At 40.7% G+C, this 12,649-nt stretch overlaps 1 protein-coding gene across 9 annotated transcripts in view; it reads right to left on the bottom strand.

The window, feature by feature from the left end:
- Positions 1 to 12,649, bottom strand: part of DENND5B (DENN domain containing 5B) — a 117,192-nt gene that overhangs the window by 38,634 nt on the left and 65,909 nt on the right. For all 9 annotated transcript variants that reach the window (XM_062590278.1, XM_062590287.1, XM_062590318.1 and 6 more), the window contains 2 exons: positions 4,906 to 5,093; positions 894 to 1,430 (listed from right to left, as the gene is read on the bottom strand). In XM_062590278.1, coding sequence (XP_062446262.1) covers positions 894 to 1,430; positions 4,906 to 5,093 — 725 coding nt within the window. The remainder of the gene's footprint in view (positions 1 to 893; positions 1,431 to 4,905; positions 5,094 to 12,649) is intronic.

The raw sequence follows: 12,649 nt of genomic DNA, 5'->3' as shown, positions 1-12,649 counted from the left end.
AACATCAAGTGGTATGCCTAAATCTAACTGAGCTTTGAAAACCCTAACCTTACAAGCTGACTTTATTGCAGAAGTGCTAGGAGAGATTGCATAGGCAACCCCCAGTTTTTGAATGCTACATTGTTCAGTATCTGAATACAATCAAACAAAAAAAGCCAGGACAGCGTTATTTGATCAAAACCTGACAGAAATCAATAGTTAGCCTGTTCCTTAACGCTGATCTCCTGAATATTCTCCTTACAGGTCTTGCATCTAAAAAAGGTGATAGTTAGGGGCACGATCTACTTTGAAAAGTCACTGGGAAAAGATTGTGCAGGCTTCAGAATATTTCTTGTTCCTTTTGCGGGCCTACAGACTATTTATTTCCTCACTTCTAATATCAGCTTGTGTGTCACTCTTCTGTACACGCTATAATGCAGTCATAACAGTAGGATTCTCATGTAGCCTGCTGTGGAGTGATGCTACACAGCAACAAAATATTAAGCTCTACTGTGAGATTAGGAAACAAGAAACACAAAAAATTAGATTTATTTTTTCATCTTACGTGTGAATCTCTCCTGTCAGGGAAGAAAGAAAAGTCCCTTTCCGTTGCTACCTCTCCACCAAACCCACAGGTAAAACCCTATCAACAGCTCGGCAGTGTATCTTCTCAGTGCTGGTCAGGACGCCTTTGACCATTACATTTCAGTGGGTCTGTACTAGTTTACTTTGGCAGAAGATCTGGTTCTGTATAAACAGAACGGACAAATCTGTCTGCCAGGCAGATGAGGAATGGAGGATTAAAAGAGTACCTAGGCAATAGGTACATGATACAATTATTCCCTCCCCACCCACATTGAAAACCCTTTCAGATGGAAGAAAGAAATAAAATAAAAAGACATAGCTATTTTTACTTTGTCAAAGTTTTGCATCTGTTCCCTGTTTGTCAGCCAGGATTCCATATCGGGTGCAGCTTGAATGACAAAAGCCTCATAGTCCGCAAACATTTGGGTGAAGCGGTTGGCAAAAACCTCACGAAGCTGCACGTTGAGTTTGTAGTCCCTCAGCTCCACCTCCTCACACTGCAGCTTCACATCCCTTTCTTTTTCCGCCAGGGGAGCTGTGATGGTCATTTTTTCCACTGTGACGCCTGTTCTCTTGGCTAGAGCTTGTAGGCGGGCGATCGTTTCGTTGCCTTTTAGCAACTCGTACATGTTGATGGCATTGCTGGGGATGTTCCCATTCTTTTTGTCATTCACCAAGTCATTGAGAACCAGGTTCTTGAGTTTGGTGGCACTTTCACTGCAGTGCAGGTTACCTTCCGGGGGGATCCCAAACTGGAGGAGAACCTCGGAGATTTCCTGGATGAATTCCAGTTTGTTGGGGAACTGGGGGAATTCTTCTGGCAGTTCTATGAAATGGTTATCAATATCCACAAAGCACAAGTTTGCCTGAAATACAAAGAAAAAATTTTCAAAATGGACACTCAGCACGGAATTAGTTTCTCTGCTAAGTAACTTATACTTTCCCAGGATGTTTCTAGACAGCAGCATCACAGCACACTTTTGCAAGAAGCTGTGTAGTCCAGTGCATGACATTTTAGACTTTGGAAAAGCTTGGGGCCAACCGAATAGCAATGGTTTAAAACAAAACAAAACAAAGATCCAACACTTCTCCCGCTCCCCACAAACAATCAACCTTTTTTTCACAATTCTCCCAGGCCTTTCAGATCCTACACTTCATGCTATAAAAACTGGATATCCCCTCCTGGAACAGCCAGGGATGCACCTGCCAGGAGGATGCGCAGCACTGCATCTCAGCCCATGCAAACACTAGCTGCATGAACCACTGCATCTCAAGGTTGCTTACTTTATCAGGAGCCAACTCAGCTGCAAGACACCTCTGCAATGGTGCTATCAAGCAATAAGATGTTCAGTGAGGAAGATGATGCTACTTGGGAGCAAAGCCACCAAAAAATGGCCCCATGCAAATGCTTTGGGATCATGTCTGAGTATAGTTTGTCCATTGGAGGTCAAATCCTGCTTTCTTCTCTCCACTCTGCTTCCAAGGAAGCTGCTACTCTTGGAAATTCTTCTGCCTGGGATTTAAACAGTTCTTAAAAAGCTCTTAGACAGCTTTTCTGCAGACGTGAATGGATTTCAGCCACAATATTAAACCCAAACGGAGACGCGAATCTAGAAGAGAAGATATTACTAGGAACGTGTCCATGATGGAAGGGAGGAATCTTGCATATATATTAATTACACTGCAAATGCACCCTCAGGAGTAACAGCAGACTGAAAAACAGCAACTGATCTTCTGAACTGCAGCTTACCTTTGAAATTCACTGGCTGAGAGCACTGTGCTGAATAAAATCCTAAATCAGGTCAGATTCCCAAGGTACCGGGCTCTGAAGGGTTTTAACCTGGCATAAAGCTGCAGAGCAGGAGATGCCGATACCCACAGGGCAGCAGGCCTTTGCTGAGCTGGCTCTGCCATTACTCCGACTCCTCGATGGCACTTTCACGGCACTTCGCTTCTAACAGAATGCTGCAGACAGCTTCAGATTGTGTGGACAGAAAGGACTTTTCCTCCTTTTCTGGGAAGGTTAACTTTCAGCAGGGCAATATATTCCCATAGTCAACATGGTTATTAGATTTTGGACATTTCAGGGAAGCGTTTGACATTAATCACATTTCACACAGATACTTTATAGGGTATTAGGATTCATTTGGCAAAGTAAAAGTGCCCCTTTAGCTCACTTTTCATAATAAATTTGAAGCGTACAAATAAAATCATTTTTTCATACAAAACAATTTGCTTTACTTAACATACATTAAAGAGTTGTGGTATGCATTGGTACAGTTGTTTAGCTCAGGGACTGTCTTCTTATCTATCAATATTTCATTTCAAAGGCTTTTTAATTTCAGCTCTGCATATCATTTACAAAATTTGAAAAATGAGATTTCAATTCAGAAAACCCTCAGGGAATTAGTCTCACTTCTCTCTTCAAAAACATCTGACGATTAAAGTTAATGCAAAGTGATTAGTAACCTTAAGACAGCATGATGGCCAGTTGTTAGAATTTTTATCTCTAACATACATTTACATTTAGACCAAGAGCTTGAAAAGCTCTCCCCTGGCCTGAGCAACAAAAAAATGCTAAAACGAACAGTGCTTCATCACTGCTTGTGTGTTAAAGGACTTTTTACTTTTTATTGTCTATAGGAATCTGATAATCTAGATCATCCCTGTTCAATACCCTTCTTGCCCTCTCATGCAGTTATCTGAACCGCAATTTTCATAAAGGCTGGATTGATGTTTTTTTATTCCTTTGTTAAACATTGTAACAGTTTTTTCTTCCACTATTACTTTTCTCTCACTGGGGATGTTATTCCAGCAAAAACCCATCACATTAGAATTTTAATTTAAGGAAAATGACAGCTTAATCTGCTAAGTAAAAGCACATGACTAATAACTTTAAAAAACATAGTAATTGTGTAACATTAGCATAGTTACTGAAAAGCATAGCTAGATACCGATTTCATTTCCAAGTCAGTAAAAATTTCACATGATCGGGCCATTGCATCCAAGAGCTAAGACCTGATTTGCTTTGTTACATGCCACCTGGGCTAAGGCAGTCACCTAGGCAGTCACCTCTGCCTAGCACCTAAAATAGGTCTCTATTAAAAATCAAGTTGTCCTTGCCCTCGTTTGTTTATTTCTCCACTTCCATGTATGAGTTCGCTCAGAAACGGCCTTTGGCCTTCTCTACTTGGCTCCTTACTGCTGATCTCTGGTAGGAGCACCTATTCTCAAGGCTTGGAAGAAGTTTTGACATGGAGCCTAGCACAGCAGTGCTACAGACACTAAACATTACAGCAGTACAAACAGTTATTCTTGGGGTTTCCATTGATTTTAAGAGGAAACTCACATTAAAATGTGCGGCATGCTCAAGAACAGGCTCTAAAGCACTGCTGCCACCTTGAACACAGAGCAGGCTAACAACATCCCAAAGAAATCAATCAAAGCAGGAAGTCTAATCAGTGATACTAGCCTTTAGTGGCCAGGTTAGAATGAGAAGCAGTTTTAATCATCTTGGTCAAATATCAAGTAGCAAAATCTCTGTTTCACTCTCTACCGCCAGTGATCTCAACATCTAGATTAGGAAGTGTTCTCCTCCTCCCTCCTCACCCAGGGAAAAAGTAGTAGATAAGGCAATGTGAAAGGAAGATTTCACTTTCCATTGTATAAGAGAAGATGAGATCTTCAGTCCAAAAGAGCATCACTGAGTCAATTTTTTGAAAGTATGTATGTGTGTGTATGCTTCAAAGCGGTTCACAGTCACAGTATGAACGCAGCTCAAGCTTGTTGGAGGCCAGGCTGCTGATCTCGTGAGAGACCTAGATACAGTCAGGAGCACAAGCGTTCATCCCTAGCTCCTGGGATGAGGATAAGGCACACTTCCTGCTGGTGAAGTGGGGACAGGGACTAATTTAACCCATACAGAAAGTATACCCGAAGTCCAGTTTTCCTTAAAAATATCTCCAAATGAAATGCTCTGTATTTCTTCGCTAAGAGGACTGTAACGCCAACAAAGAATAACAAAACATGGTGAAGTGTGCAATGGAAAGAAAGCAGAGAAACTATAATGACACAGAAGGAAGCATTTAGAAGTCAACATAATTAGCAGCACTCACTAAATCCACAAGCAGATCCAGAAATGCTGCAGAGATGTCTCCCCCTCCCTCCCTCCTACTGGAACACACTGTGGTCTACAGCTTCTCTGCAAACAGAATTATCAGTGCCAGGGAAGCTTCATTACACAGGACATGACACTTTCCAGCAGGGATTCACATAAATATTAGTAACATCAGTTCTTTAGAGCAGGAAGAGCAAAGCCTGAGCACTGCAGGCTGGACCTACCTCCTGGGGGAGCTCCAGCTTGGAGCGGTCAGTTCCCTCCTTGGACTGAAGGCCCATCAGATAGGGCACAGGAGCATCCAGAAAGTGCAGGAGAGAAGCAGGAAGGATGGGAACATAAACGTGCTGCCACTGAAACGGGAACAGGAGCGTAGTGATCCCTTCTGCTACCGTCATTAGTCTCTGGTAATCTGAATGGAGAAGGAAAGACATTGAGGGATCTTTCTGGGTTTCATGTTTGAAATCTGGTTTAGAAGGACATCCACGACAAAACAAGTCAGAAAGCATGCTTATATGGTAAGATGTTCTTTTGAAAATAAGACAGCACTGCAGTATTTAGAAGCTAAAATATTATTTAATTCATCAAAACTCATTACCCCAGGAACAAACTGCTGAACATAAATATTCATATCTTATCTAGATCTATTCTGTCATTAAATTCATTTATTAAAAGGATACCAGAAGTTCTTTCTACAGTACAGGATAATAATAATCTGATTCTATAAAAAGCATATATTTTTATAAGTGAATAGGAGGAGAAAGGAACAAGCTTTCTCTCTTGATCATACCTGTCTACCTCTACTCCACTTGCTACTACTTCTAAGGTTGAGTATTATTTTTCCAGGAGGGACATCTTGCTTGCATATTAGCAGAAGTATCTAGTCCCTAAGTGTACAAAAGCACTTCTAAGTAAAATAAAATAAAAAACTAACAAAAATTCAGTCTTCATAAAAATATCCTCTACAGCTAGCATGCCTATATCACAGTATTTCCCCAAATTCATATCTAGTCCATCTGTTTATTGATTTATACAGTTTCTGGTTCAAGTAAATGCACTGCACATTTTATTTTAAATTAAAATTTAATTAGATCCAGCTGAGCCAGAAGAGTATTTTGGAGTTGAATAAGAGCAAAGTATTTCTCAAACATTCGGTTGGCTTGATGCAACACCACTGCCTATTTTTTAGTGTAAATGAGGCAATGTTTATTTAAGAACATGGTAAAAATCACACATAGCTATTAAAGAGATGGTCATCCTTATGGCAAAACTCAGCCTACAGACAATCCATCAGCAAACAGGTAACCACCAGGTCTTGCAAGCATTAATGAACGTGAAAACAGATGATTGCCTCTGCTCAAAATTATAAGCAGCCTATGTATCCAGAATAACAACTTCCCCACAATTTCTAAGAACACAAAAGTACTTAAAACATAATTCCACAGGAATCCTGACTTATCATGAAGCAGCAGCATGCCCCCATTTAACGGCAGTGGCTAGAGACAGGAAAACTAAAGCGTAAATATTTTTAAATGGGTTTGAAATTGTGCAAGGTATATTGCACAGACAACAGCCGAAGTCAGTTCTCATTCCTACTCTGGGGCTTAGCTACTTAAGAAAGCCGTTCTTTACTATTCACAAAGAGTTATTCTGTTCCCCTTCAGTGCACAAGTACTTAATCAAAAATTTGCTAGAGGAGTGACAGACGGGACGTTTCCACTGTGGCTGTACGCAAAAATAGAAATTCTCATCCATGATGGACAAACCTCAAGAGCTTTGGCTTGAACAAGCAAAAGGTTTTCACTGTCATAGAGGCCAGATTCAGATCCCTGCTAATATCTGGGGCATTTCACACCTCTTCCAGTCTCTCCTCACCACGCTATGAAATTAAAAGATATACATACAAACACGTGGGTTTTGAGTCATATAGGAAGCCTTTTCTCTAGCCCATAGACTGCTTTCGTACAGACAGGAGCTCAGTCTGGCTCTTCTCCTTTCCTGAGCCAGGCAGCCTGAGACGCTGGCAGACATCAGCGACAGTGAAAGTGCTGTCATCTGAGACTGCACTGCTTTCCGGGGGGTCACGGCGAAGATGCACTTGAATAAGTATGCAAATCAAAACAACAAACTGCATAACCTTTCTCCTTCTTGCTAGTACCTCTCTGCAGAAAACCAGCATTGATCTACAGAAGGTCAGCTGGCAGGGCAAAAACATTTTTCATCTTGTCTTTCTAATAGCTAGTCATTCAATGTTAAAAGTGTTTTTCATACATACAAGGTAGCCTCAAGGTTACACCTCAAAACCATTCCTAGCTACTAATTTTACACCAAAGACCAGCTATTTATGAATCTCTCCCCACGAAATGACACGTAATTATATATATCCACTGGTCTAGCTTGTTGAGGTGCATTTATACAAAATCAATGTTCAACACCTAGTGGTGAAGCTTAGGGGTCTTGGGAGTTATGATATTATGTAAACATTTCACGATTCTGAGTTCTAGAAATTAAAAAAGTAAAATACAGAAAGTATGTGTTAGTATATACAAGACAAGATTTCAAAATCTGTTGGGATCTCATGGTCGCGTGAAATGATAGATCTTCACAAAAAGACTGCAAATATCTTTTTGATAAAGACATTCAATACTGGAAATTTGAGCTCATCTTTTTTAGTGCTATTGCTAAGATTCAACATGTTCACTAATACAAATTTTGTCATCAATTTACTGGGAGAAAAATAATTTAAAATGATACAAATAGAAAAGGTAAATGACCATATTATTAGGCCAATTGTTACCATTTAGGATCACTTATTAGTGACGAGCAGACATAAAAACTACTCATGTTCTCTTCTTTTGGTGAAGAGAAGGAAGTCCTCAGATTCCTCTAGAAAAGTAAAACCTACAGATGGTCCTTCTGATATTTCTTTAAAAAGTAAAAAATTCTGGTTAGTTGGTGCTTATTCTCAAGCCTATAGACATCTTCTCTTCTTAAATTTCACTGTAAGAAACGAAGTCCCTTTTAACAGACAGATTCTTGTACCCATCAGCATCTGAGGGAGGCTTACCTGGTTACTGAGGATAACTTGGAAATAAGAGACTAATCCACTTCCTCAAAACAAAGAAATAAATGGGAGAGAGAGGAAAAAAAGGAAAAAAAAAAAAAGAAAAAGGAAGGAGGAAAAGAATGAAAGTGGAAGAAAAAATCAGTATATGTACAGACAGCATGTAGTTGTGTCAAGGGTGACAGAATTTCCAGATCCCATCCTGCCAGCACTATTAGTGTTCAAAAATATTCCCAACTGTAAGTCAAGTTTTGCCAGTTATATTTTATGAATGACAGCCTAGGTGGGAAAATCAGTTTCTCATCTTACTCCAACCTTTAGAGCTAGAATAGCTAGTTAGATAGTATTCACCAGCTTTGGAAGTGTGCTTTGAGAAAGGCTTTTTTTGTTGAGCAGAGCATGCATACAGCAGTCCCATTTCCCAAACATCTATCTGAGAGCAAAAAACATCTGGAAAAGGTACAAAAAGAAAGAATACTCTTTGGGTGTTATCTATGAAAAGTCACAAACTCACAATGACCAGAGGCTCCTATCAAGGCAATTTCCTCAAACCTGTGAAATAAATGCCCTCCTCTCCCCAGGGCTCACCCACCTCATGCCGCGCACGAGACACGGACTGCGAAGAAAGACCCAGTGATGCCACCAAGGCTACTATGGACGTTTCTAAAAACACGAACAGGTTGACAGCCCACAGTGAACAGCAGCAGCTGCTGCCACCAGAGCAAATGCTTGATGTGTATGAAATCACCCCTAGGTACAGATACAAGCAAAATTTACATCCTGGTGTGCAGTGGAGACATACACCCATGGCAGGCCCTCCCCTTCTCCTTGCCATGCAGCCTGAGGCAGTGGTGGAAGGACCCATGGGACCTGGAGACTTGCTGAACACCCCAGACACCAGCCCTGTTTCTCTGTAGTGTGCAGATGAGTTTTTTGCTGTAAGTTTTTCTTACCCTGGATCTGCCTTTCCAGCCAATTGCTCTTCTTCTCTTATTTCCATTGTAGCCTTCTCAGGATACATTCTTCAGGGTAGGCAACGCCAGTGAGCACAGAGCCTCCAGCAAGTTCTTCACGTTCAAAGTTAAATCTCTAATTTATACACAGGGCATTTTCCAAGAAAAACCCCTTAAGGCAGATAATCCTGGGGCAAAGTGGCTCCTATTGCAACTGCTGCCTCCTAACAACAGCTTAGCAGACTTGGCACCCATCTCTCTTTCATACTTATCCTTCGTGCTGGAGCAGCGGATTTGAACTGAATCACTCTGGACCCATCCCTGGTTCTGGCAGTGTCTGCTGGGCACCTCTGGGCAAGCCCCTGCATCTCACTGCCCTGCACCGGGGAAAGTGGCGGCAGGACTGCCCCGCTCCAGGCATGCTGGCAGATCTGCCGTACGCACCCCGCGTTTCAGCCACCCTTTACAAACGTCCAGAAATATTCACACGGCTCACAAGACATGCAGCATAATGGCCAAAATGCAAAACTCTGAAAATTCCTACAGAACTAGGACTGACTATTTTGTGCTGGAGACGGAAATGGTTTAGCATTTAAACATCAACTCACTATAAATGTTTTTCTGCAAGAGGATAGTATATGTCAAATATTTGCTCCTGATGTGGATTCATCATAATATAACAACAGAACCATAACCAATCAGCATGATACTACAACAGATACTGTGCATACAAAAATGTCTCTATCCCAAAGAGCTTGCAGCACAAATGCATAAAATGAAGACTAAAAAGAAATCCCTCTTTTCATTTTACAGATTAGAAACAGAAGTTCCAAGATGCTAAGTAATTCATGAAGCCCAAAGGAAAAAAATGCTTTGCCTGTTATACAAAGTAGTCTGGCATCTCCAAATCCTTTCCGTGCTGCAGCAAAGAGAAATCAAGAGGCAGCCAAGATCTGCCTAGTTCAGGTGCTACCCCTAAAATGGGTTCAATTCTACAGCATAGTCAAACAGAAGAGAGTTTCACCTGGGACCTTCTCAGCAAATGCCCAACCACAGGATTTTTGAGTATACTGGATGTGTAGGAAAGAGCACACACACACACACACACACACTTGTTGTAACCAGTACACTGTTACTCCACTTTCAACACATCGGTCTTTCCGATGAAAGATCAGTTTGGCAGTTTTCCAATCATCTCTTCCAGTAACTTACCCAAGATAACACAGAAAGCCTACAGAAGAGCTGGGGTCTGAACCTGGATCTTTTAAATCCAGTACGATGCTTTAAAAATAGGCTGTGGTTCCTCTTTCTTTTCCTTTTAAAACACTGTTTTATATGCAATTTGCAAACACTTGGAAATACTTGAAAAGATGGGTTACCCGGAAACCACTTCATTTTCTCCATTGCTTTTGAACATGCATAAATTGTAACAGAATCTTTGTAAAATGACATGTTCAAAGATGCATCCTCAAAGATGATACTTAGAACATATTCACACATAGTACTTGATCAAAAGGAACAAAACTCTAAATAGTAGTTTAAAATAAAAACAAACAAACAAACAAATTCAATGGACCTTAATAAATAAGGGCTACTTGTTCAAAGGGAAACACCTCTATCAGCGTTAAAATATTTTTGTGATCAGAAGCCTTTCCATATGCTACATTTTGAGTCAAAATATTATAAACAAATGCTGCTTCAACACCTACTTTCACAAGACATTGATTTGTTGAGCTAGGTATATTGGGAAAACTGGAAAATAAAAATTAATATTCTGTTTTGTACTTTAAGCATGAGCAAAAAAGGTGCACAACAACCCCCGCAATGACTACAAGACCTCTCCAGGGGCTTGGTGCCTGCTGATGTGTAATGGTTATACACTGCACACCAAAAAGGAAATCTGAAATTTACTTCCAAGACAAACATTGTTTATGAAAGTAAATTTTTAAAAATCAGATTTCAATAGATCCATGGCAGCAATGCATATATGCCTTATATAGGACTTCAAAGGGCCCTGGAAACCTCCAAGCTGTACTTGCTTCAGATCCTCGCAGCTGTGATGACTGACAAGTTAGACCAGGTGATTTTCACCAACTGGGATGGAGATAAATAAATAAAGCTCAACAAAGTGTGTATTTGCTTCAGGAAACGTTTCTTCTCCATAGCAGTCTCCTCGTACCAGCACTGCTTTGGAGGAGCTCTAACAGGCTGTGGAGAGGGAGCTGTAAGCAGTGCACCGCCGTGGGGTAACACCACGCAGCAGCTCAGTGCCTCCTACCCCAGGGAGGAGAGTGGATTTACCAGCCAGGGACACAGCACATCAATTACTAGATAAAAGCAGAGCAGCAATTTATGCAAATCTGAATATACATATTTTTTTAAAGCTAACGGCATTATCAAGACAAGTGTGCATCTAATTGCCCAAACTAGGAATTAGCCTCCTAAACCGCGGGTCAGCTCTGCCCTAAGGGAAAATGATCAGAGGCCAATATTTGCTGAGGCCAATTCCTGCCATTTTCCCCCTCTTTGGCAAACACTTAATGGAAAAAAATCACTTCCACTTCTGTAAATTTCCATTTATATGATTCTTCCGTGTCACAGCCTGCCATCAGTGGTCCAGCATAAATTAATTTATGACTAAGAGCCACCCTAAGAATTAATTCACAGGAAAACTTGTATTAGCTCCCATTACTGGCTTGGCTAAGCCTGTGAGAGCAGGGTAAAAGTCTACAACAAGCTCACAAAAAGGCAGTAGGACAATATCTGAGACGTGAAGATGTGCTTTGGCAGCTCAGGGGGCTTCTCCATCTCCCCTTTGGCGGACGGGGCCGGTGGAGCCTCCCCTCCCAGCAGCGGTGGCTGTCACTCTTCACCGAGCAGGATGACGAGAAGGGCACAGCTTCCACCTTTACTGCAAGCTGTGCACCAAACTAGCTCCCGTTCCTACCATTACTCCAGCTGGAAAAGGAAAATAGAAGAAGGAGGGGAGGGGGGAAAGCTCCACAACACCAGACATCCTTCTCAAAACAAATAAATGCAATGATACCAGGCAATTGCTTTGTTCAGGACCACCTTTGATTGCCATAGTATTTGCTTGGCATTTGCCATGTTTGGAATGCAAAGGCCTAGTTTACCTTTTTCCTGATCTCAAAAGATAAAGATGCTTTTATAATGGAAAAAGTCATAAGATCAATAAAAAAAAGTAAAAGAGTTGATGGATGATGAACTGTGTTTGTGCATGTGGAGTTATAAAAGCAGTTGCTACTCTTCCTCTATACTGATACAAACAGGAGCTTTTATCAATACATTATTTGTTTTCAACTGCTTTAGAAACTCATTTTTCCAGGCCATATTGACTCATCTAACAAAATAAAAAATATTAAAATGAAAACTGACTTTGCTTTTCGCTTAAGTTGAAAACCAAGAGGATATTTGATTCTTCAATTATTCTATCCAATTACTTGTCTCCTTTCTAAGAGAACAAGCACTGCAGTCTCCTATGACCATGGCACCACTGAGGCTTTCAACACTGGCCCCTGTCACAGCATACAAACATTTTGTCCCCACATAACTTGTCCAGTCTTAGTTCTGTAATAGGTTCCAATACATTTTTATGAATACAAGTTTGAAGTGCAGCTATTTAAATAATGAGTGGTAAAAAATATTTTCTACATAGCTGTTTGCTGTAAAAATGCTTAAACAGGCAAACACAGCATGCAAATATTTTCTTTTTAAAAAATCTCCTCCTAAAAGACACTGCAAAAGCAAGATCTTTCAGCTACCAACTTTTTCTAGGCCACAACTCTACATGCATAGTCATTTGTATTATAATTCCTAAGATTAAAAATAATGCAAAGAATATTTCAATCTTTGAGGAGCAATTACTCAAGTCCTTTGAAAAACAGCTTGGGAAATGCTCAAAATTTTAATGAGCAGAAACAGCCTAAGCCA

The sequence above is a fragment of the Rhea pennata genome, chromosome 1 (assembly GCF_028389875.1).
Source record: "Rhea pennata isolate bPtePen1 chromosome 1, bPtePen1.pri, whole genome shotgun sequence".
Classification (NCBI taxonomy): domain Eukaryota; kingdom Metazoa; phylum Chordata; class Aves; order Rheiformes; family Rheidae; genus Rhea; species Rhea pennata.
Note: the sequence above shows the minus strand (reverse complement) of the source record. Positions and strands in the feature narration are given on the sequence as shown.